Source organism: Nycticebus coucang, chromosome 15 (assembly GCF_027406575.1).
Source record: "Nycticebus coucang isolate mNycCou1 chromosome 15, mNycCou1.pri, whole genome shotgun sequence".
NCBI classification, from domain to species: domain Eukaryota; kingdom Metazoa; phylum Chordata; class Mammalia; order Primates; family Lorisidae; genus Nycticebus; species Nycticebus coucang.
In genome coordinates this window covers 61,488,364-61,514,100 of record NC_069794.1, presented here as the reverse complement: position 1 = coordinate 61,514,100, position 25,737 = coordinate 61,488,364, and the positions used below count along the sequence as shown (strand labels likewise).

At 39.2% G+C, this 25,737-nt stretch overlaps 1 protein-coding gene across 6 annotated transcripts in view; it reads left to right on the top strand.

The window, feature by feature from the left end:
* Positions 1 to 25,737, top strand: part of ENOX1 (ecto-NOX disulfide-thiol exchanger 1) — a 730,917-nt gene that overhangs the window by 688,536 nt on the left and 16,644 nt on the right. For all 6 annotated transcript variants that reach the window (XM_053563923.1, XM_053563922.1, XM_053563921.1 and 3 more), the window contains one exon: positions 13,157 to 13,259. In XM_053563923.1, coding sequence (XP_053419898.1) covers positions 13,157 to 13,259 — 103 coding nt within the window. The remainder of the gene's footprint in view (positions 1 to 13,156; positions 13,260 to 25,737) is intronic.

The window sequence follows — 25,737 nt, the reverse complement described above, 5'->3', positions numbered from 1 at the left end:
TTTATCTATGTTTTACAAATTTTCTGTAGTAAACATATATACAATGTTGGACAATTAAGTTCTTGAACTCATCCTAGAAAAAGTGCTACATACCTCGTTGCTGAATATTACTTGGCCACCAGCGCCTAGTTCACTCTTCAAAGCAGTTTTGGAACTCTTTGTCTGGAAAGACCATCAGAGTTGTCATTATATCTGACAATTAAGTTTATGAACTTCCCTATAGAAAGTGCTTTGAAGGGTGGACTAGGAGCTGTCATCAGTGCATAGCTTCCTAAGGAGAGTACTTTGAAGGTGACCATGGTGATATTCAGCAGTGAGGTAGGTAGCATTTTTCCAGAATGAGTTTGCAAACTTAATTGTCTGAGCTGCTATACCTCATAGAACTTTCGTAGTTGACTGCCTTCCTACATTGACCACCTCCTTAAGTTGACTTAATTTTCATAGACCAGACCTGCACCACATGTATATATCAGTACAGTAGGTCTAATTCCTTGTGTTGACCACCTCGTATGTCAACCAGTTTGTTGCAGCCCTATGGGTGGTCAATTTACAGAGGTTCTACGGTAGTGTATTATTTGTAATGAGAAAACCAATAAAGGTTATTACTAAGAATTAAAGTTAGCTAAAGAAACGTCTTTATTTTGGAAATGAAAGGCAAGGAAAAATGGTTATAAGCCTATAGTTTGGTCTCCAAAAAAAGTTTAAAAGCTAATATTTAAATTTAGAACATTGAAAGCATTTATAGATACAAACAAAAAATTAACTTCTTTACCTACTTCAATCTAAGAGAGTAAACAAATCATTTTATTATAAAATGATACTAAGTATAACAATTCATTCAGGAATCAAAAAGATGTACAATACCCAAAGTGACTGCGTTGTTTTCTTCACTATCCACTGGGTATATATTCCTCATAGGCTTCCTATGGCTAGCTCCCAGCAAAGGGTGCTGACCTAACCCTCAGGATTTCCAATCAGTTTCACCCTGTCTGTGCACTATCAAATTCATTTGATGTAATTCAACTAATATTACTAAGGATCTAATATTTATTCTTTTTTGTGACCTATCTAAATGTCACTTTAATTTTTTCACAAATGCTGTAATTTTCAGCAAGTTCCATCCAACTTGCTGCAAAAGACATTATTTCGTTTTTTTTTTTTTTTGTGGCTGATTAGTATTCTATGGTGTATATATGTATATATATATACCACATTTTCTTTACATAATCATCAGTTGATGGGCACTTAGATTGATTCCGTATTCTTTGCAGTTGTGAATTGTGCTGCAATAAACATGAGTACAGGTGTCTTTTGTATATAATGACTTCTTTTCCACTAAGTAGCTACCCCACAGTGGGATTACTGGACTGAGTGGCAGATCTACTTTTAGTTCTTTGAGGAATTTCCATACAGTTTTCCACAAAGGTTGTACTAATTTACATTTCCACCAAAAGTGTATAAGTGTTCCCTATTCATCATCTAGGCATTGACTATTCATTGACCTAGGCAAACAATTTAAGAATAAGACCCCATGTGCTAATGTTGTTTTCTGACTTTTTAATAATGGTCATTCTGATAGGAGTAAGGTGACATCTCATTGTGGCTTTAAGTTGCATTTCCCCGATGGTTAGTAATGTTGAGCATTTTTTCATATGTTTATTGGCCATTTGTGTATCTTCTTTTGAAAAATACCTCGTCATGGTTTTTGCCCACTTTTTAATGGAGTAATTTGGGTTTCTTTCTTGCTGATTTCTTTGATTCCTTTGTAGATTCTGAATACTGGATGTATAGTTTGCAAATACATTCTCCCATTCTATAGGCTGTCTGTTTGCTATGTTGATTATTTATTTTGCTGTTCAGAGGCTTTTAGTTTAATTAAGTCCCCTTTATTTATTTTTATTTTGGTTGTATTTGCTTTGGGGGTCTTAGTCTTAAATTATTTGCCTAGGTCAATGTACAGAAGAGTTTTTCATAGGGTTTCTTCTAGAATTTTTATGGTTTCAGGTCTTATATTTAAGTCCTTACTCCATCTTGAGATAATTTTTGTATACGGTAAGAGATAGGGATCCAGCTTTATTCTTCTGCATGTGGCTATTTAATTGTCCCAGCACCATTTATTAAATAGACTATACTTCCCCCAGTGTGTGTTTTTGTCTGCTTAGGCAAATATCAGTTGGTTATAGGTATACTGTTTTATTTCTACGTTCTCTATTGGGTTCCATTGACCTATATGTCTACTTTTATACCAGTGTACCATGCTTTTATGCCATGCTATTTTGGTTACTATCACCTTATATTATAATTCAAAGTTGTGTAATGTGATGCCTCAGATTTATCTTTTTGCTGAGGATTGCTTTGGCTATTCAGGCTCTCTGTTGGTTCCATATGAAATTTAGGATTGTTTTTTCTAATGCTGTGAAAAATGACAATGGTATTTTGATGGAAATTACTTTGAGCAGTGTGGACATTTTAACAATGTTAACTCAGAAGAGGATGCATGTGATGAGCAAGGTGATTAAATGAGTCCATGTTGTAAAGGACTTATAACACTTCCTGTATATCGTAGGTACCACACAGGTGTTTGTTAAATAAATAGAACCAATAGTGACCTGAAAAGGAGGCCAATAGGAAAAACGCTGTAGCTGGATATCTCTAATACCTAAACCACACAGAGTTTTCACCTATATTTCTTTAAGGGGTCTTTCTATGTCCTATAATCAGTTCTCACCTGTTATAATCTTTGCAATTAGAAATCATAGAAAACCCAGTTCTTAGAGTTGTCTAAGGTACGTGTTCTGAGTGCAGCAATTGAACCCCAATGAAGTGGAATGTCTCAGAACATAAAATGTGGTCATATTATGAATCTCTGCCTCTCCGCTGAGGACAGGAGTCCAACATATCTGATTTCAAATTGTCTCTCTGACACTGAGGCTTCTTGGGCCTTTGAGGCTTCCCTTGTGTAGACCTTGAACATCAGAAGCTGCTGGACAATGGCACAGATAACGAGAGCCCAGGACCCTCAGGACTAGAAGTCCCAAGCTTCAGCAACTGATTGGATCAGCAGGGCCCTGAGATTTCTAGCCCACAAAAAGCTCCTGAGATTCTGTTTGTTCTTAAGGATGGGTCCTTTGAACCATAAGAAATTCTAAAGCTTAGTCACTCATTCTCATTAATCCTTTCTCATAGGGCGGCGCCTGTGGCTCAGTCGGTAAGGCGCCGGCCCCATATACCAAGGGTGGCGGGTTCAAACTCGGCCCTGGCTGAACTGCAAACCAAAAAATAGCTGGGCGTTGTGGCGGGCGCCTGTAGTCCCAGCTACTTGGGAGGCCGAGGCAAGAGAATCGCTTAAGCCCAGGAGTTGGAGGTTGCTGTGAGCTGTATGATGCCATGGGACTCTACCAAGGGCCATAAAGTGAAACTCTGTCTCTACAAAAAAAAAAAAAAAATCCTTTCTCATTCTGAAGGGAAGATCCAAGTCAGAAGAAAGGGCCAGAGCAGGCATGGAATTAGGGAGAAGGAAGGCACCGTAGAGATCATCTGATTTTATATGCCTCCTTTTACAAAGAGAACAAATGAAACAAAGTACACACCTGGGCAGTGCCAGTTAGAACCAGAGTCCTCTGTGTCCAGACCTATCATTTTTCCATTATTCCAGGTCATAGGTTGTAGACTATTTCTTCATTTACCAGCAACAGGGCACCTGCTATTTGCTAGTCACTAGTTCATAAAGGAAGGTGTGAGAGTATCTCCATCCTCCTTCCTCCCCAAACCATAGTTCTAATCTTAAAAGCAGTAGCTTGAAGGTTATTTATGACTGGCACATCATTTGATGAATTGCTTTTGGTACTTTGCAAAAATATGAGTAAAAGATTTTAAAAACATAGCTGATTGGCATCTTGACTATCATCTACAGGATCCCTGATTTCATGAAGTGTGATGGTTAAGACTAGGGTCTGTGAGCAGACAGCAAAATGAGGCCATGGAACAGGAAGGCAGAGAATACGAGCCTTGTGGTATACTGTTGGCAGAGTGAGAGGTGACATGTTGCATCTTTATTGCATAGATCTTCACCATCCCACTCACCTTGCACTAGTAGCTATAGAGGTCACCAGCCCTTGGAGGGCCATGGGGAAAGTCACATGGTGGTGGTCTCCCTATTTATGAGATGGGAGGCTATTACTCAATATGTTATTTAATAAAGTATTCATCCACTGGCTGTACTTTATACATAACTCTTCAAAATGACATCTGTGTGTCATTAGTTTCTTTTTATTTTTTTTTTAATTATAAGGATAATAGAATAACAACATTGACATAAAAAAGTAGAAAAGATAGAAAGTATCCACTATTTGAACACAACCATAGTAATTTTTCCATATGTACTTTTACGTACTTTCTGTCAATTTTATGCAGAACTTTGGTATAAATTCAGCACCACATGTATGTTTTAAGTACTTGTTGTTCTGTGTCTAGTTAGTCCTTGGAATAATAAAAGTAAACTATGATAGTACTTATTCCACAATATATTCCTAGAAGTTTATAGTTTTCAAAAGCACTGTTTCACTTACGATATTTGGTCCTCACAGACGACATGTGGGAGAGGCATAGAGTATTGTCCATGTTTTACATAAAAGAAAGTTACAGTTTAAAAAGATGCTCTGACTAAAATTAACCAATCTGCAATAATGGTGACAGAAACAGAACACAGGCTTCCCCAGCCATGCTGCCTCACTTGTTCAGATATGGTTCCTGCCCTGACAAGCAACACAGGTGATAGTCAGTTTTACCCAAACGTATAAGTGATCAGCTGCCTCAAAGTGGCATAGGAAATGTTTCCTAATGAGTAAGTGACCTGAAAAATATGCTTCTGAGAGATACAGGGGTTGCACTATGTATAAAAATTCAAGTAGGAAGTGGCAAAGACAAGAAAGGAGGGAGCTTTCTGAGCACACCTCTGGGCGTGGCATAGAAAGGGATAGGCTGGTTTGATAGGGTTGAACCCAAAATGCCAGTCAGTAGCTTCTGACATTTTCCTACACATTATCAGAAAGCATCTGAATTTTTAAATCAGAGATTGACAAGATGAAAGTTGCATGCTAGAAAACTGATCTGGTGACATTTTGTAAGGTACATTGGAAGAGGAAGAGCCCCAAGGCAGAGACAAAAGGGAGGTTCTTGCAGTGGCCCACGTATGACGCTAGGAGAACTGAGAACAGAACACCAGTAGTGGAAGTGGGACAGTGGCAGGGAGATGTCTCCTAGAGACTCCATGGGATTTATTTAGGGAGGTTTTAAAAACATGTGGGGGATGGAAAAGAATCAATGAAAGACAAGATGAAGGGTCCAAGCCCCAGCTACTGGAAGAATGATGCCTCTACTAAAAAAAAAAAAAAGTTAAAAGAGGATGCATTTGATGAGCAAGATGAATTGCCTTTTGTGTCCATCAACCCATGAATGGACTAGCAAATTGTGGTACATGTATACCATGGAATATTATGCAGCCTTAAAGAAAGATGGAGACTTTACCTCTTTCATGTTTACATGGGTGAAGCTGGAACATATTCTTCTTAGCAAAGTATCTCAGGAATGGAAAAAAAAGTATCCTATGTACTCAGCTCTGCTATGAAGCTAAATTATAGCTTTCACATGAAGGCTATAACCCAACTATAGCACAAGACTATGGGGAAAGGGCCGAGGAAGGGGAAGGGAGGCGGGAGGTTTTGGTGGAGGGAGGCTAATGGGTGGGGTCACATCTACGGTGCATCTTAGAATGGGTACAGGCGAAACTTACTAAATGCAGAATACAGATGCCTACATATAGTAACTAAGAAAATGCCATGAAGGCTACGTTGAACAGTTTGATGAGAATATTTCAGATTTTATATGAAACCAGCGCATTGTACCCCTTGATTGCACTAATGTACACAGCTATGATTTAACAATAAAAAAATAAAAATAAAAATAAATATATTAGAAAAAAAAATTATAGAAGTTTAGAAGAACAGCAGCATCAGGGAGGACCTGAGTTCAGACTTTGTTGGGAAGGTGGGGAGGGGGAAGTATAAGGTCATTTCTTTGAATGATGCTGTCCATAGAAGCCCTGTTTTATAAAACAGAAGAAAGTCCCCTAGTACCTTCCATGCCACATCTATAAAGCTGATGAGGGTCTATCAATCATTATTCAAAGACAGTTGACCCTGCTTAGCACTCTTATTTATTTATTTTTTTTTTGCAGTTTTTTTTTTTTTTTTTAGCCGGGGCTGGGTTTGAACCTACCACCTCCGACATATGGGGCCGGTGCCCCACTCCATTGAGCCACAGGCACCACCCAGACCCTGCTTAGCACTCTTATTTTTAGAAAACTGATCTAGAACTTAAAATGTTGAGTAATTTGCCCAAGGTCAACCAGCTGTTGTTGGAAGCACCAGGAAGAAGTAAATAGTGTCTGTTCCAACCTTTCATTCTGAATTTGAACTGGGTAGTGTTAGATTTAAGCAAACAACCCCAGAGGTCAGTTGATGGTAAAAAACAGAAGCTTAAAGAATTAAGTTTGACCATAATTGAATCCATGAGAATGAAAGAACTCTAATTAAACGAATAGAAAAGAAAATCTGAGGGATCAAACTTTGGCAAGGACTGAAGTTAGAGTAGGAGGAAGAGAGTGGCCTCTCCTTTGTGTGCACTGAGCTGACAGAGGGAAAGAAACAGCCAGTGAAGACAAAACAAGAAATCAGGAGGAAAGAGAGCAGGCCCTCATGTGTAACAGAAACAAGGGAGTCCTGTGGTTTAAGAGGAACCCACGTCAACGGTGTCAAATATCACATGGAAAGAGAACTGAGAAAATAACCATTTGGCAAGAAGGTCACTGGCAGTCTTCTTTTTTTTTTCTTTTTTGAGACAGCCTCACTATGTCACCCTCCATAAAGTGCTGTGGTGTCACAAACTCTTGGACTTAAGTGATTCTCTTGCCTCAGCCTCCCAAGTAGCTGAGACTACAGGCACCCGCCACAACCACCAGCTCATTTTTTTTGGTTACGGTTGCCATTGTTGTTTAGCAGGCCCAGGCCAGGCTCAAACCCGCCAGCTTCGGTGTATATGGCTGGTGCTGAGCCTCACTGACAGTCTTTGAGAGGTAGATTCACTGGGGTGATGGATGAGAAAGCTGAGCTTTCTGGTGGCGCAGCAGTCAACACCACAAGCAGACAGTATGTATTCAAAAAGCTTTGCAATAGAAAGAAAACATCACTAAGGGGAGGGAGGCCACGGGAATAATGAAATAAAAGCAATAACAAAAGGTTTAGAACCTGGGAAACCATATGCTTTGGTCCTTAGGGGTGTGAGGGTGGGTGAAGGAGAACAAAGCTAGCACTATTCTAGCTCAGGCCATTATTGAAAAAGAGCTTTCCTAAATGATAAATTACTTTGATCATCTCTTGAAGTAATTGATAAGGACTCTTAGAGGGGAAATTTCTGCCTGTAAGTAGCTTTTTAAGAAGTCTTTTTAAAAGGCTGTGACATCTAGTTTCCAGTTATTGAAAACCTCTTCTCTGGCCCTTTAATGATTCTTTCTAAGTATCACAGAAATTAGTTAAAAGGTAGACGAGAATGAGAAAAGCTGCATTGGGTAGTCTTGTCCACTCTCCATCAAGTGCAGCCTGTTACCCATGGTGTGTTTTGGGGTGTGCTTTTACTGTGTTCCCACCACTTCCCTTGGAAGACTATTTTATAATCTAATGCATCTCACTGTGAGGAAGCTCTTAAGCCCCATCCTAATGTTCCCTTCTTGCGGTATACTCTGTACACCATTAACGATTTGTGCTTAGTAGCTTTCTTTACCTCCCACCCCATCCACGCTTGTTCACTTCCACTTTGTAATCTCTAGGCATCTGGAGCAGCTTTTTCAGAACCTTTAGCAGACACATCATTCTTCAGGGCACGTTACATCTACCAGGCTAAAGGATTTTAATGTGATGTAAGGATAAAAAGGATCTTTATAATTTATGTTTCTAATGATAAAACTTTTCCATTCTGATAAGACCATTTTCATTCTCTGTAGATTTGAGGCCAGGAGAGGAATGAGAACTGTGAAGCTTTTAAGAAAGAGCAAAACCATCCATGATTTGTGATTCAGCGTACCAGTAAAATATGTTTCCCAGCTACAAAATACATAAATTTTTGGAATTTATTGAATGTAAAGAATATGAAATTTAATTGTTTTCTGACCTCTGTGTTACAGCTTTTTGATGAAGAAATTCCTTAACTCTAAAACTTCCCAAACTCTAAAAAATAAAGAGATATTTAGGCACAGTTCAGGTCCACATACTACCTTAATAGATTTTTTCCTAGTGTTAGAGACAAAGCATCAACTGTTATGTCCTCTGAACACAGGAATGCTGAAAATGCTGTCCCTTGGTGTTTAATATCATGGTCAGTTTGTCCCTACTGTCAGGGACTGTTCCCAGAAGAGCTTTGGGAAGTGTCTACTTAAGACTCTTTCATATGTTACTAGCAATCCTGGCTTCCCCAGACTTACCTTCACGGACCTTACAACCTGAGCATCTCCCCACAGACAGGCTCAGAACGTGCTTGCACATCTGGAAGGTTGTGTTGCAGGAGAGAAGCACTGAGCTTGGGGAATCCACTTCTCTTCTGTCAAGCATAAGCAAGCCTGCCCTTTGTCCCAGAAGGAAACATCAAAGTTGCTCGCTGCAAACACAAACCTGAGAAATGCTTGATTAAAAAGAGCCATCAGGGCCTTGCTTCTAAATTCAAAAACCTGCACATTCTACTCCCTCTCAAATAATTTTAGCAAGATAGAATAGAGACCTTAAGTTTGCACTTCCATAACTGAACACATCATCTTCCCCCAGGTAAGCTCCATTTTCCTATTCACTGAGGTGCCAACTCATTTTCAACATGTCCTCATGCACCAGGTCACCAAGGTTTGTTTGGGGGGTTTTTGTTGTTGTTTGACCTCTTACATACCTCTTCCTTTTCTACTTTACACAGGATTGAGTTGATTTGGGCCCTAATCTTCAAAAGGTGAAGTACTAGGCTAGTACTAGTCAGTACTAGGCTAGCATCTTTGACTCCAGTTGTATTTGTCTCCAATGTCCTAAAATGCAGAGTTGTCCCCCTAATTTCCCTACTAAAAATTCTTCACTAGTTCAAGCCTTCCAGATAAAATTTAAATTTCCTATTATGATCTTTCTACTTATCATCTCCCCAGCTTCATCTACTCACATTTCTTTCAGATTTTTTTTTTTTGCAATTTTTGGCCGGGGTCGGGTTTGAACCCACCACCTCCGGTATATGGGTACAGTGCCCTACTCCTTTGAGCCACAGGCACCGTCCTTTACTCAGATTTTTTGTAAGAATTGCTGTGGGTCTCTGGGTAAGCATGCAGTCCTTCTCACTTTGGACTTCATGTCCTTATAAACTTAGAATTCCTTGGCATATGGTAGGGATGAGATGTACACATATGCCACAGATATTCACTGGGTGACTAAAGGCATAAACAGGATTAGCTTAAATACAACAGGGTTTGGTTTGAGGAATTACTTAGTCCTACATTCTCTTTGTGTATTCCCTTTACCTTAACCAGTCATGATGATGGAAACTTTGACAAACATCAGATAACAATTTAGATTTGTAAGGCCAGATACAGTGGCTCACATCTGTAATTGTAGCACTCTCAGAGGCTGAGGCAGGAAGATTGCCTGAGCTTAGGAGTTTGAGACCAGCCTGAGCAAGAACCAGACTTCATCTCTACTAAAAATAGAGAAAACAGAAAAATTAGCTGAGTGTTGTGGTGAATATCCATAGTCTCAGCTTCTTGGAAGGCTGAGGCATAAGGATCACTTGAACCCAGGACTTTGAGGTTGCTGTGATCTAGGACACCATGGCACTCTAGCCTAGGCAACAGAATGAGACTCTATCTCAAAAAACAACAACAATTAAATTTGTAGACAATAAATAAATAAAAACATTAAAAGGGTACAGATGTTATTTTTATATACTTTGTGCTTTCTAGACTATCCCAAATTTCAGAATACCACTAATCATAATTATCTTCTTCAGTTGAACAACACAATATATAGACAAATCAAATTAACCTTATTTTTTCTTTGGACCCTATGATTCATTAAAAAAAAACAAAAAACTCTTCTCTTGGTTTATAGTTGGAAAAGGTAAAAGCACAGCACATAAAGTGGCTATTGAAAAATTACTCTCCTATCTTCCCTCCCTTAAATATTTCCATATTAATTTAACTGTTGTCTTTGGAAAAATGTATGATTTCCCATTTCTCCATCTAATCAACTCTGTGACTTTGTCAGTAAGAGTCTGAGCTTATGTCTTGCACACTTAGAAGTAACAAGTTGGAGTACTTCACTAAATGATATTATCGACCTATATATCTATTTAATATGCTGGGACACACCTTTGACTACACAGGAAATGATATTTCCCCTTTTGGAGATTTTTTTTTTCTTTTGGAAATTCTTGAGGCCAAGTTTATTCCAAGATGCAAGCACTCCTTGGAGCCCTTGATTGTCTTCAGTGGGTCTTCCCATCGTAGTTCTTTCCCCTCCTGGAGAAGTCAGAACAGCTTCATCTCCACGGTGACAACTCACAGAAGTATGCAAAAGCTGGTGTGTCTGTCAAGCCATGGGTCTCTGCCAGGCCATGCAGAGAGGTGTATCCATTCCATTCACTGACCATGACTCTGTTAGAGCACCCCACCTGTGGTGAGCAAACCATAGACTACATTATACAGACTCAAGAAATATTTCCACAGAATGGTGGTCATAAGACTCTGTTTTAGAGTCTTATGACTCTGTCCTCATGTATTCAACTGTAAAATACTGCCAAAGCCAGAGTCACTGGAGGAGTTATGTCTGGCTCCTTGTGGACATTGTTGATTCAGGGGCATTTGTCAGGCCTTGCTCAAAGTCCACCTTTCCATATGACTCCAGCTTTGCACATGGGGACAAGTGCCTAAAAGCATTCTTGGGTGCTCTGTTCTGCCTTTGCCATTTCCTGCTATCTTCCTGCCCTCTATAGCCTATTTCCCTCCCTAAACCTGGAGTTGAGGAACTGTGAGGTGGCCCCAGGACACCACTCAGTCTTGGCAATTAATGTGGGGCTGTTATCTGCTAAACTGTACGGAGTAATTTCATTTGGCCCCAGTCATCATCCAGGCTCTGAACAGATCACCCTCTCTTAGAGATATTATTTCCACTCAGCTCTAGGGTTGATTATTTGCATTTTTTTAATGATGCAATCATCATCTTAGTTAATGTTCTTCCATCCTCTTTCTTTTTAAACTTCTCCTGGGAGCCTCAGCCTGCATTTGCTCAACAATCTCACCCTCCAAGGCCTAGAAGTCCAGTGTGAGGTCCCCATGGGACCAAGTCCTCTTTGGGGATTCCATTAATGGAACTTGGCAGGCTCTTTGACCCCTACCCAGAAAGATGATGTGCACACAAAGTCCTGCTCTAATTGAGATGGCCTAATCAGAAAATTCAAACAGTATTTCATTACAGAAGGAGTATCTATCCCCTTCTCTGTAACTCCTTTCTTAAATATTCTAATGCTATCTACAAACAAATTTGGATTTGTTCTCTCTTAAAATTCATCACTGTATTTTCACCAGGGTAGATCCCCATATCCCATTTTTGAAGTATAGTATAATTCATCTTTAATTATCTTTGATGTTCAGCTGGGCCCAGTCTTATCTTAGATCATCCCCTAAATTTCTGATCCCTGTCTTCTTGGGCACATTCCTACTTTCAGCCTCAGCTCATACCCTCTAGTCAACTAAGACCTCCCTCTGGTAAATCATCACATTCCATTCTTTATCTTAGCCATGTTCACCTCTCCCTCTGTCTTCATCAGTCTTCAGCAACTAAGTCTAACCTTAAGAGGAGCCTCTAAAATGCTCTTTAGATATTACCAACTACAATGTCTCAATAGAGCTTTCTTCCCTGGCTACTTCTAAGTACCCCTGATTTACAGAGCAGTAGCTCATAAGTTAAGCTAAGTTCATTGTGATTGCCATACACTGAGTTTTTCTTATTTGAAAAACTGCTTGTGCTTTTTGTATGTTCAGCATGCTTCCAGCAGTTTCTATATTCTGGTGTCTGACCAGTTTTGTTAATTTATATGAACTAACTAAATATCTATCCTATAACTCCTTTCATCCTGGTAACACCTGCCAACCCATTTGTCCAGAACTTTTAAGTTCTCCTTTGTCCATTTGGTCCTCCCTACCTATCCTCTGTCATCCTTACAGACTCCCCACCATTTAATAAAAACAATATCTTTAACTTTTTGGTCAATATCCTAGTCTTTGGAGCCATCTTTCTGTGATCAACTTCTGTCTAACAAGACTCAGCTTCCCTAATGATTCTACTATTCTGAATGTATAGATCATGCGTACAGATTGTTAAATTTGACTTTCTATTAAATTTCTCTCCATTTTGAGTCCTAATACCAAATCTAAGTAGGTGTCAGTTAAATCTTCATCTCTGTTTTTAAAGACCATAGAAAGAAATAACAATAGTCTGATGTTTGATGTGTTAGTCGCTTGTTGTACAACTCTTCATTTTCAGTTTCTAAAGAAAAGAATTTTCCAACCTGTGCTTTATCTGCTTTTTACATTTGTTCATGAGGATCCACACTTGCTCAGCTTAAACACTTCTAACAACAGTTCTATCTCAGTTTCCCAGTGCAGGCCCTGTTTCTCCATATACTCACACACATTATTAGCATAGAATTATAAATCAGTCTCCTGTATGCTTTCCCAGAAAACGTTGTTCGTTGAAATAAAACATGTTAAAGTAGCTGTAGTCAAATATTGCTTTAATAAACAGAGTTAAATCAAAACATGGACAGAAATCTAAGATAATTTGTGCCAAGTTTGCCACTTATGCAAAGAGTTACTTGGTTTACGGGAAGCAGTAGCTAGTAGCTTAAGTTCCAGAATTACTATTCTATTGTTGGGCAAATAGGTGAATTATATGTAAGATGTGATCTTCATTAATAAGTAGAAGTGATGACCTCATGTATAGAGCTTAAGAGATGTGGTGGTTTCTGTTGAAATGCGCAGAATCTACATAAACATATATCTGGTTTTTGGTTTTTAACTTTGTAGGAAGTCAACGTGTTGAATGTTGCATTGGTCAACCAAGACCGAGAGAACAATACTGAAAAAAGAAGCCAAGGCTTAAAATCAGAGAAAGAAGCTCTGCTAATAGGTAAGGAAATTCTGTTTGCATCTCTTTCCTTAAATAATTCTCAGGTAATGAACTTAATATTTTAGCAATTCATCTCCAACTTGTTAACAATTTGAACAGCTTTGCTTTCTGGTCAGAGGTGTCATTAATTTCATCAAGGTTATATTACATACATTTCAAATTAGTGACATACAAACTAATGTGGGTTTTGCTCTTCTGTAACCATATATATTAATTGGTTGTCAGACATAAAACCGAGTTCAGGAAGAAAGGTTAATTTGCATTTCAGAAGTCACAAATCTGAATTTTAAAGTTTGGACATGTCACTTTGAACTAGAGGCCAGATTGGTTCTAGCCCAAAAGCTTCAAATCAAGTCAGATACCCAGGCTCCAGAGAATCTTTGAACCCCAAGATTAAGCTCCAAGCCCCTTAGCAGGGTTCATATCCTAAGGTCAGCCCTTAAAGCCAATGAAACAGGCATTCAGGCTACTGGTGCTAGGCTAATTCGGGTCAGTCTTTCCTGGCCAAGATTGGAACCTTTCATCTAAGGTGAGAAAAAGAAGCTATCCATTAAGGAAGAGGAAAGAGAAAGAAAGGAAATTACTGTTTACCTACAAACATTCAGCCCCACAACATACAACTAGCTTAGCGTTGTCTTCATCTGGCCCAGAGAGACGCCTCCAAATGATCTCTTTTGAGAGTCATTGTCAGTGGAACTCACAGGAAGAATTCTTGATGAGGATGTGTTGATAAAGTGTCTGGAACCCACCTTAGAAAGCTATATGTTTTAGGTTGTCACTCAAGGCCTCAAATTCAGGAGAAGGAAGCCACCATCCCAATTTCTGTGATCACAGTACTCTTTCAAGCTGCACCTTGGCACTGACCCCAGTGTGGGTTTCCAAGTTTAGACTGGCTCTTCCGTGGCATGGCTCAGTCGGTAGGGTGCCGGCCCCATATACCGAGGGTGGCGGGTTCAAACCCGGCCCCGGCTGTACTGCAAACCAAAACATAGCTGGGCGTTGTGGCAGGCACCTGTAGTCCCAGCTACTCAGGAGGCTGAGGCAGGAGAATCACTTAAGCCCAGGAGTTGGAGGTTACTGTGAGCTGTGTGATGCCATGGCACTCTACGGAGGGTGATAAAGTGAGACTCTGTCTCTACAAAAAAAAAAAAAAAAAAAAAGAATGAAGAATTAGACTATTGTGTGCACCTACATGTGAGACAAATTGTTCTTCTGTAGTTCGTTATCTGGCAGAGGAGACACCTGGTTGTATTTTCTATATACTGCATGTGCTCATCTCAAAATGACAGGTACACCAGGGCCTGTAGAAGCTGGCACAGAAGGAATTAAATTCAAAGGATAGTCCAAACTTCATCCATCATATATAGATTTTTCAACTACAGGGTTATTGAATATGACATCAACTTAGAGATACTCCAAGGAAAACCAATTATTTTTTTCTCTCTGATGATATACAGCTGTAATAACATGCCATGCACAAGTCTCAGAAGACATGCTGATGTGCTGTCAGTTCCAGGAACCTAAAATGAACCCAGGTGTAATTGGTAACTGGATTTCTCTTCTGTTGGAAAAGGTGTCCAATTCTGACAACTGTTTCTCTTTCACTCAGTGTGACAAAGGTGTGATTTCCCCCATAATGCTTTTAGGGTTTCACTCAGTGTGACAAAGGTGTGATTTCCCCCATAATGCTTTTAGGGTATACACAGAGCACATCAAACCTGCAATCCTGTCCCTCTCTGTGTAAGTGTGAATAATGCTGACCATTTGAAGGTTAAAAATCATGGGAATAAGTCTCTATTTCCAGATCGTTACTGTATTTTCTTCCTTTCATGAAAGAAGGCTTCCCTTTTCTACTTGGGAAACACAGTTCATTTACAATGTCTTGTATATGTAGTAGTTACTAGCAGTCACTTATACATACATACATATATACATATATACATTATTCATACATATACACATGTATTTTTTTAATCAGTTACCTCAAAATTTTAAAAATGACATGTTTATGACATTGTACATTAATGAAAGTAAATAGGATGATTATAACATGCCATCTCCAATACCTTTTGTATGAACCCCCTCCAAAAAATTCATTAATTCAAGTGTATTAGAAATAAAAATATTAGCAAGTCAGGATTTTCAATAAAAAGTAGGCACAAATCAACTCTAGAGTTTCTAAGACTTTCCCCCTCACTGTTGGTCTTTTAAACTAGTCTACCTATATTTACATTTGAAGTTTGGGGTAGAGCAAAAGAAAAACAGGATGTGACACTTACTAGGAATCAATACATGAGAATGTTTTGGTAGAAGGAGGGCTGCAAACAAGTGTCAGATTAATATAAACTCAGGAGTTTAATTTTTCCCTTTGGTTTTTCATTACCTGTCTTCCTTTCTCAATATTTTATTTTGCTCTACAAATGATATTTTGGCAAAAGATATAATATCCTGCTCACATCAACCCCTAAATATCCATACAATGCTACTCTGTTACATGCAAAGAGAGAATAATCCACTATAAGGATGCTGCAATGGAGGAGAGTTTCCAAGAGAAGCAAAATGGATCCACCCAAAAGGTGCAGCTGCTCCCTGCCGTGAAATGGGCCTCTCTGCTAATTGAGTTTAGCCATTTATTCTCGTAGATACTGAGTATTGGGACCACAAAGCCCACCTCTGCAGCTTCTGGAATCTAGATAGAGACTACAGTGGGAACAAAACTGCTGTGGACCAGGATAAAGAGAAGAAGGACTTCCTGGTACTGGGGCTACTCTTTTCTGAAGATGTCTTATAGGTAGAATGATTCTAGGAGTCCCCTGACTGTCAAAGTGGTTCTCAACCTTCCTAGTGCCACCACCCTTAATATAGTTCCTGTGGTCACGACCCACAGGTTGAGAACCACTGGTCTAGAACATCTGCAGGGGACAAGAATACTCTTTGAAGTTCCCCTGAGATCTTCCCTTGGAATAATTAAACCCATGCAGAGGACACAAGGGGCATACTCTAAGCCAGCCTAAAATGCCAAGGACATAGGAGAAAATCTCTCTCAACTTGGAAATATTAATTGGCAAAATCTTAAATCACACCTGGGGGTTGCAGTATATACAGGGTCTGGCAGAAGTGATGCCCGTTATGTTACAGAATTACATGCACAAATAACAGCAGAAACAATGCCTATTTTTATGAGCTGGTATACCAATCTATACCAATCTTTTATTACAAAATCTTGAGCATGTAGTTTGGTAACATGACAATATCTCACTCAAGCACAAAAGGGTATTACTTCTGCTGGCTCCCAGTACTATCTGCCAATATATTCAGATGACTCAACACCCCTTGGGGGCACATAAAATATTATATAAGAAAGGCACATTGACACAAACCTGATTGCCTGGAAGAGAATTGGAATGAAAAATTAGTAAACTCATCAAATGAATTCCATCTGTAGAGAGTATAAAACTGAAGCTACAACTCCCTAAACAGTGAGCCATCCTAGTTGTTTGCGATTATCTGTGGCACTAATTTATCTGGGCAAAAATGTGTATTCTGTTCAGACATTCTCATAACCATTAGAGTTTTGTTTTTGTTTTTGTTTTGTGGGTTCCCCCCCCCCGCAGTTTTGGCCAGGGCTGGGCTTGAACCCACCACCCCTGGTATATGGGGCCAGCACCCTACTCCATGAGCCACAGGTGCTGCCCGACCATTGAAGTTTTTATTTCAAGACATATCAGTTGGTATTTATTGGAGAGAATCACTAAGATTTCAATGATACCATGATTTGTATGAAGGAGAATAGATCGAATTTTTTTTTTACTGATAGGATAATAGTTCTGAAGAGGTACTGATAGAATAACTCTGAGTCTGTATCACTCTATCTATCTTCTCTTACTTTATTGACAAGTAGATTTTGGGGGTACAAGTTGAATTCTGTTACATGTAGATATTGTATAGTGGTAAAGTCTAGGTTCTTGGTGTACTCACCACCTGAGTAATGTACATTGTATCCCATAGGTAATTCTTTTTTTTTGACAGTCTCACTCTGTCATCCTGGGTAGAGTGCTGTGTCATCAGCCTAACTCAAAGCAACCTCAAACTCTTAGGCTTGAGCAATCTTCTTGCCTCAGACTCCCAAGTAGCTAGGGCTACTTCTACTGGTCCCCTGTACTATATGCCAAGCACCCACCATGAACCCAGCTAGTTTTTTGTTTTTAGTAGAAACAGAGTCTCAGTCTTGCTCAGGCTGGTCTTGAACTCCTACACTGAAGCAATCCACCCACCTTGGCATCCCAGGCCAGGGTGCTAGTATTATAGGCATGAGCCACTGAGCCCAGCCACCCCATAGGTAATCTTTAATCCTTTCCCCCCTCTGAACCTTCTCCCCTTTGAGTCTCCAATGTCCATTATATCCTTCCTATGTGCTCATGTGTAGCCATAGTTTAGCTCCTGCTTATGTAAGAACATGCTAAATTTTATTTTTCTGTTTCTTAGTTACTTCACTTAGGATAGTGGCCTCCAAAGCCATCCAAGTTGCTATAAAAGATATCATTTCATTCTTTGTTATGGCCAAGTAGTACCCTATGGGGGAGGGGTGTACAAACACACATTCTTAATCCAGTCATCAGCTGACAGACACTCAGGTTGGTTCCATATTTTTATGATTATGAGTTGTGCTGCAATAAACATGTGAGCGGATTTATTTCCCTCTGGGTAGATACCTAGTAGGAGGATTGCAGGGTCAAATAGTATATCTATTTTTAGTTCTTTGAGGAATCTACATAGAGGTTGTACTAATTTACATTTCCACTAACAGTGTGTAAGTGTCCCCTTTTCACAACATCTGCACCAACATCTATTTTTATTTTTTACTTTTGAGTAATGGTTTATTCTAATTAGAGTAAGATAGAGTATCTCATTGTGGTTTTAATTTGAGTTTCTCAGATGATTAAGGATTTTGAGCATTTTCTCATATATTTCTTGGCCATTTGTATTTTTGAAAAGGTTTGTTCATGTCATTTGCCCACTTCTTAATTGGATTGTTTATTTTGTTCTCACTGAGTTGACTGCCTTATAGATTTTGGATATTAGTCCTGTATTTTACATATATAGTTTGTAAATATTTACTCTGATTCCATAGAATGTCTGTTTACTCTTTTGATTATTTTGTTTGCTCTGCAGAGGCTTTTTAGTTTAGTTAAGTCCCATTTACCTATTTTTGTTTTGATTGTATTTACTTAGGAGGTCCTGGTCATAAATACTTTGCCTAGGTCAGTGTACATAAGAGTTTCTGCAGATTTTCTTCTAGGATTTTTATGGTTTCAGGTTTTACATTTAAGTCTTGCCTCCATCTTAAGCTAATTTGTGTATATGATAAAAGATAGGAACCCAGTTTCACTCTTCTGCATATGGCTATCCAATTTTCTCAGAACCATTTATTAAACAATATGTCCCTTTCCCAGTGTGTGTATTTTGTTTTTGTTTTTGTTTTTGTTTTTTTTTTTGCAGTTTTTGGCCAGGGCTGGGTTTGAAACCACCATGTCTGGCATGTGGGGCTGGCGCCACACTCCTTTGAGCCACAGGTGCCGCCCCCAGTGTATGTTTTTGTCTGCTTTGTTGAAGAACAATTGGTTGTAGATGTATAGTTTCACTTCTGGGTTCTCTATTCTGTTCCAATGATCTAGTTAAATAGGCAACTTTTATGCCTTTAACTATTCAGACTTTTTTGGTTCAATATTAATTTTTAAAGTGCTTTTTCTAAATCTGTGAAAAATAATGTTAGTATTTTCATAGAAATTGCATTGAATCTGTATATTGCTTTGGGCAGTATAATCATTTTAACAATGTTTATTCCTTCAATCCATGAGCATAAGAAGTTTTTCTTAGAGGAAATTAAGGTTTTTCAACATTTTTCCATTCATATGATGTTGGTTGGTTGTTGTATATGGCCTCTATTGTTGTGAGGTCTATTTCCTATATGCTGATTTTTTTGAGAGTTTTTATCAGGTATATATATTATATATATATATATATATATTTTTTTTTTTTTTCCATAGAGACAGAGTCTCACTTTATGGCCCTCGGTAGAGAGCCGTGGCATCACACAGCTCACAGCAACCTCCAACTCCTGGGCTTAAGTGATTCTCTTGCCTCAGCCTCCCAAGTAGCTGGGACTACAGGCGCCCACCACAACGCCCAGCTATTTTTTGGTTGCAGTTCAGCCAGGGCCAGGTTTGAACCCGCCACCCTTGGTATATAGGGCCGGCACCTTACCAACTGAGCCACAGGCGCCACCCGATATATATATATTTTTTAATGCTACCTTGAAAAAAGTTTCATCTGCTGATAAAAAGAATATATATTCTATAGGTTTTGGCTAGAATGTTCTATATATGTCTGTTAAGTCCATTTGATCTAACGTCTAATTAAAGTCCAGTGTTTTTTCGTTGATTCTTTGTATCAATGATTTGTATAGTGCTGTGAGTAAGGTGTTGATGTCTGGCACTATTATTGTATTGCTGTCTCTTTTTTTTAGTTCTAGTAATATTTGTTTTTTGCATCTGTGTGTTGTGTGCATATATATTAAAATCATTCTCTCCTTTTGCTGAATTGATCCCTTTATCATTATGCAATGACCTTCTTTGTCTTTTTTTACTCTTTCTAATTTAAAGTCTGTTTTAGCTGATATAAGTATAACTAGTCATGCTTGCTTTTGGTTTCTGTTTGTGTGGGTATCTTTTTTACCCCTTTTGTATGTATCTTTCTGGGTGATGTGGGTTTCTTGTGAACAACATATAGTTGAATCATGTATTTTTGTCCATTTTGCTAATCTATATCTTTAAACAGAGAAATTAAGTTATTTATATTCAAGTTTAATATTAATATATGATATTGATTATTCTTGTCATAATGCTACTTGTTCCCTAGTTGTTTTACAAATTCTTTCTTTCTTTTTCTTTTTGTCTTTATACTTTGCTGAACTTTTGTTATATTGCCATTTAATTCCTTTCTTTTTCTCCTCTGTGCATTATTTTACTAGGCCATATGTTTTCATGATGATGCATGTTGACTTTTGTTTCCATGTTTAAGACACTTCTGATCATTTTCTGCAGGGCCAGTCTAGTGGCACAGATTCTCTCAGCATTTGTTTTTCTGGGAATGACTTTATTTCTCCTTCATTTATGAAGCTTATTCATGCAGGATATAGAATTCTTGGGTACCAGGTTATTTCCACCACTTTGAAATGGCATCCCATTATCTTTGCCTGTAAGGTTTCTGTTGAGAAGTCTGCTATTAGTTCACTGGGCTTTCCTTAATAGATGACTAGATACTATTCTCTTGCTAATTTTGAAATTCTTTCTTTTATTTCAACTTTAGTTATTCTGATTATAATTTTCCATGGTGAAGTCCTTTCTGCAATGTATTTGCCTGGGATAGCATTTTGCCTCCTGTACCTGAATGTTGAACTCTTCTTGATAGTCCTAGGAAGTTTCCATCAATTATTTCCTTAAATAGGTTTTATAAAGTTTTTGATTTCTCTTCTCTCTTGGGAGTACCAACAATCAGTAAGTTTAGTCACTGTATGTCCCAGACACCTTAAAGGCTTTGCTCATTATTTTTATTCCATTTTGCTTATTTTTGTCTGACTGAATTGTTTCAAAAGACCTGTCTTCAAGTTCTCAGATTATTTTCTCTGTTGGTCTCATTTGTTCTTAACACTTTCAATATGTTTTGTATTTCCTGCAATGAATTTTTCAGCTCCAGAATTAGTAGGGGGTTTTGTTTTGTTTTTTTTTTTTCAGGTCATTACATATTTATTTATTTATTAAATCATAACTGTATACATTGATATGATCATGGGGCATCATACATTCGCTTCATAGACCATTTGACACATTTTCATCACAATGGTTAACATAGCCTTCCTGGCATTATCTCAGTTACTGTGCCAAAACATTTACATTCTACATTTACCAAGTTTCGCAAATACCCCTGTAAAATGCACCACAGGTATAATCCCACCGATCCCCTTCCCTCTACCCAGGGGTTTTGTTTTAATGATATCTGTCTCCTTCATAAATTCCTCATTCATATCCTAAATTACTTTTCTGATTTCTCTGTACTAGTTTTGAAATTTCTCTTCCATCTCATTGATTTTCTTTAGAATCAGTGTAGTAGAACCTCCATAGTTGACTCCCTCCCTACCATAACCTTATCCTTAAGTTCACCTAATTTTCATACACTGAACATGCACCACATGTATGTTTCAGTACAATAGGTCTAGTTCCTTATGTTTACCACCTCCATATGTTGACTAGTTTGTTACAGTCCCTTGGGTGGTAAACTTACAGAGGTTCTATTGTATTTGGAATTCTTTATCTGGCATTCTGAAGAATATTTTTTGATCAGGATAGATTGGTGGACAATTATGTGGTCCTTTCATGTTGTCATATTTTCTTACTTTTTCACATTTCTTATGTCCTGTCATTGATCTCTATGCATCTGATTTAATAGTCATTTGTTCCAATATTTTAAAATTGTTTTTGAAGAGGAGAAGTTTTTTTCTGAAGATATATATATATATATATATATATATATATATATATAGTATATATCGTTGGTTGAGTAGAACACTTTGGCTTTGATTTGGAGTGCCTGTAGTAATGTGATCTTTGTATAAATTCTTAAGCAGTATGCAAGGTCAGTGGTGTCTGTGATTTCCTTTGTGGCTGAGAGTACAGGCTACAGTAAAGTTTTGCTGAAGATTTGAACAGCAGCCGAACCAATCTTTGGATCACAGTGGTTAGAAGCATTAGAATAAAAATGCCTGATTTTATGCCCAGAATAGCTTATGCTAGCAGGAGTGTTACCGTGTCCTGGTGACCAGTTCTTGGGCCTTCATGTGGCTTGCTCAGAAACTAGTTGTTAGTGGGTCTACATCTGCATCAGCCTGAACTTAGCCCAAGGGCAAGTTTAAAGCACCTCCTAGCTTTAAACTCCCAACCTGGCATCTCAACCCTGTGACTAGAGAAGGTGGAGCCCCTTCTAAGCAAACAGCATAGGCAAGCTGGTGGGGGGAGAGCCATCTACTTGTATTTTGGTCTCATAGCAGCCCATAGCAAGGTGGTAGGAATTTCCCGAAGTATGTGTAGGAGAGCTTAGGCTTCCTTATCCTCCTGAGCTGGGTGGGACTTCACCACATCAGCCTAAATTCAGCCTAAGGGTGGGATGCTGCCATCCCACTCCAAAAATTATGTTCTGCTATGTGACTAGAGACAGTAGGTTTCTTGTGGCCCTCCAGGCTGTAATGGCAGGAAACTGGAGAGTGTGATTTGTTCCTGCTCAATACTTAGTCCCATAGCAGCCACCTACAGAATGGGTAGGTATCATCTCAGATGTGTGCTGGAAAGCCTAGTGTCCCTTCTCCTCCCCAGGCAGGCCAAGGCTAGAGCCACATTAGCCCAAAGTCAGCCCAAGGGTAAGTTGGAGACCAGTGTCAAACCCTCAAAATTGTGCCTTGGACCTGATTCTGGCTAGGCTGGGGTCCTACCCAGATAAGCATGGTTGAGAAACTGTGGAAAATGCTATCTACTTATGTCTCAGTCTCAATAGGAACATGTAGCGGGGTGCTGGGGACTTTCCCAAAGGTACATGAGAGCACCTGGGCTCCTCTGTCCCTCCTCAGAGCCTTTCAATGGCTGCAGGTATGCTCAGAGTTCCCTGGTGTCTCACCTCGAGGAATGGTGCCCAGCCCAAGCTGCTCTAGACTTGGATGCCTGTGAAGCTCTACATGGGTTCCCTTTCTGGAACAACATCTCTGTACAATCTCCAAGAAGCTCCCTATGCTAGCTCTAAGAACTGTGTGGGTTGGGGGAGTTCTCTGTAGCCAACAGTGTAAAAGCTCATCTGGCAGAGGAGAGTCCTAGGGCCTTCTTTCTTACTGTTTGCCCACACTCAGGAGATGCTACTAGCTCTTAGCCAGTCTCTGGCCAGGCAACTTTCCTTGAGCCCTCTTGTAACCCACTTTTGGTGCTCCCTGTAGCTTCCCTAATGAATGCTAGCTTTTGCTCCTAGACAGTCTGTTCAAAGTGTGAGAATTGGTTTACTACTCTGATTCCTCTCCACAAAGGAAGCACATACCACTTGTGTCTAATTGGCCGTCTTGAGCCTATTACCCTTTCAAGAGAGTTTTAATACTCTTCACTTGCTTTTTAGTAATGACACAATAAATTCCAATCCCAGAAGCTGTGATTTGCATCCTGTCAGTGATAGCCATCACTGTAAATCCCATCCAGATATAGTGAGAACCTTCTCGACAACTTTAGCTATTTACAAAGCAGCTTTTTCTTAAAGCCTTCCTGGTTCCCTGAGATTCTCAAACTCGTAACAATCAGGCAAACTTTATTACAAATGCTGATATCTCTGAAGATCAAGATACACAGTGTAGATCACCAAGATGCTTCTTACTTCACATCTTTCTCGCCCTCCCCACCCTCACTATTTCTATCACTGGTCACCATCTCACCCATGTCACACAACTACAACACTACAACATACCAGAATTGTTATGTTCCCCCTAATACATGGGTATGAAGAAGCAGACGAGTGGAATATGGAAAAATGCATTGACAGAAGGTTAAGTGATAACTACCTTTTGGTGCTTTCAGTGAATAAAGTTGAGACTGTATTTAGGAGGTACCTGAGAAAAATAATCCAAAGTGTGTATTCTTCTTTGAAAGCTGCTGACCATAAAATAATCACTTCCAAGGCACAGATAATCAATAAATTAGAAAACATCTTTCAAGAGCCTATGATAAAAATTATCATTCTTCGTTGTGGAAAAAAATTATCTGGGTAACCTGTTCATTATAAAACTAACATCCAAGGGGCACTTCTGGTACTATGTTTTGAGAAACATTGGTCTGTCATACACCAGCAACTGTGTTAAAGTTGGTGGTAAAATGATCTCTTTTCTCAAGAAGTTCAGGGATAGAGACAAAGAAAATAGTTAATTACAATGAAATGTGATTTGTCTACAGAGAAGGAGCTATGTTTGCTGCAGGTGCCTGGTCAGAAGAAAGGACAATTGAGCTAGTCCTAAAGGATGCAGAGAGTATCACTGAGTGGGTGAGGAAGTTGTCAAGGGCATTTCAGACACAAGTAACAATTTGCTAAAAGGCCCAAAGATAGCCTCAGTGGCTTAGTTGGAAAAATAATACAAATAGACAAATATTAAAAAACAAAATAAAAACTGACCAAGTCTATAAGATCAAGTTTTGTACTCACCAAATAAGTGGAACAAACTGCTTTTTGGAAAGTTAAAGCTCGTTGGAATCCTCAGGCACTTAGACCCCTGTCTAGGCCAGAAGCATTCAATGCATTTGCTCCTACCCACTCTTGCTGTCTCCACCTGCCATGAGTGCCTCACGGTGCCACAGCTGCCCACAAACATCTGTTCCTTCCTGGCCTAGTGGGAGACTAGATTCTGTGTGGCTTTTTTCCCAGCTGGCTCCCCTGTTTGTTGTTCATAGAGCCTTCATATGGCATCAGCATGAAGCAAGATTATTTCAGGCTGGTTGATGGCCAGATCTCCAAAGATTCCTGGCAAGATATGACTATGCCTGAAGACAGCTATTCATTGCATTGCCAAGGTCCCTGCAGATCCCCTATGTTCTTCAGTGAGCTGATAGGCCCCAGGGTCTTCCAAAGTTTCCCAGAAGACTGTCAGCCAGTATGGGTATAAAGAAAACTGACCTCAGCTCAAACTTTACAGCTTGACGCCAAGAGTGTGTGAAGGAGACTCCAGGCAGCCCAAGGAAGGGGAGCATATTCTGATAGGATTCCATTTGTTATGCCATTCAAAGAGAATAATGTGCTGGCCCAACTGAATGTACAAATGGATAATTTGTTCTCATCAGGAAACCAATATAATATTTAAAATAAGAGCTCATAGATACAAAATATGAGAGTGGGAGGGATCATCCCTATGACAAACCACAATATTCAGTAATCCCTGAGCAGCCCTGAGTAGTGAGGAAGTGAGGAGAAGGGTTCTGAGTATTTGTGGATTAGGACATTTGATCCACTGGGCAATCAAAGACTAATCACTTATCCAGTATGGACCTAAATCCTCTAACTGTATAAAGTTAGGTTTGATTAGATGGCCTTTTTCACACTTGATCTTAGCCAGGGCCTAGTTTGAGCTGAGGTCAGTTTTCTCTATACCCATACTGGGTGACAGTCTTCTGGGAAACTTCTTCACTGCTGATCCAAGAAGCAATTCTCAACCGTGGGTCGTGACCCATGGGAACTGTATTAAAGGCTCGTGGCATTAGGAAGGTTGAGAACCAGTGAATTACATAGTCTTTTTCAACTCAATAGTCTTGCAGTCTATGAGGATTTTTGTTTTTTGAAACAGAGTCTTACTTTGTCACTGACGCCACTCAGTAGAGTGCTGTGGCATCATAGCTCGCAGCAACCTCAAACT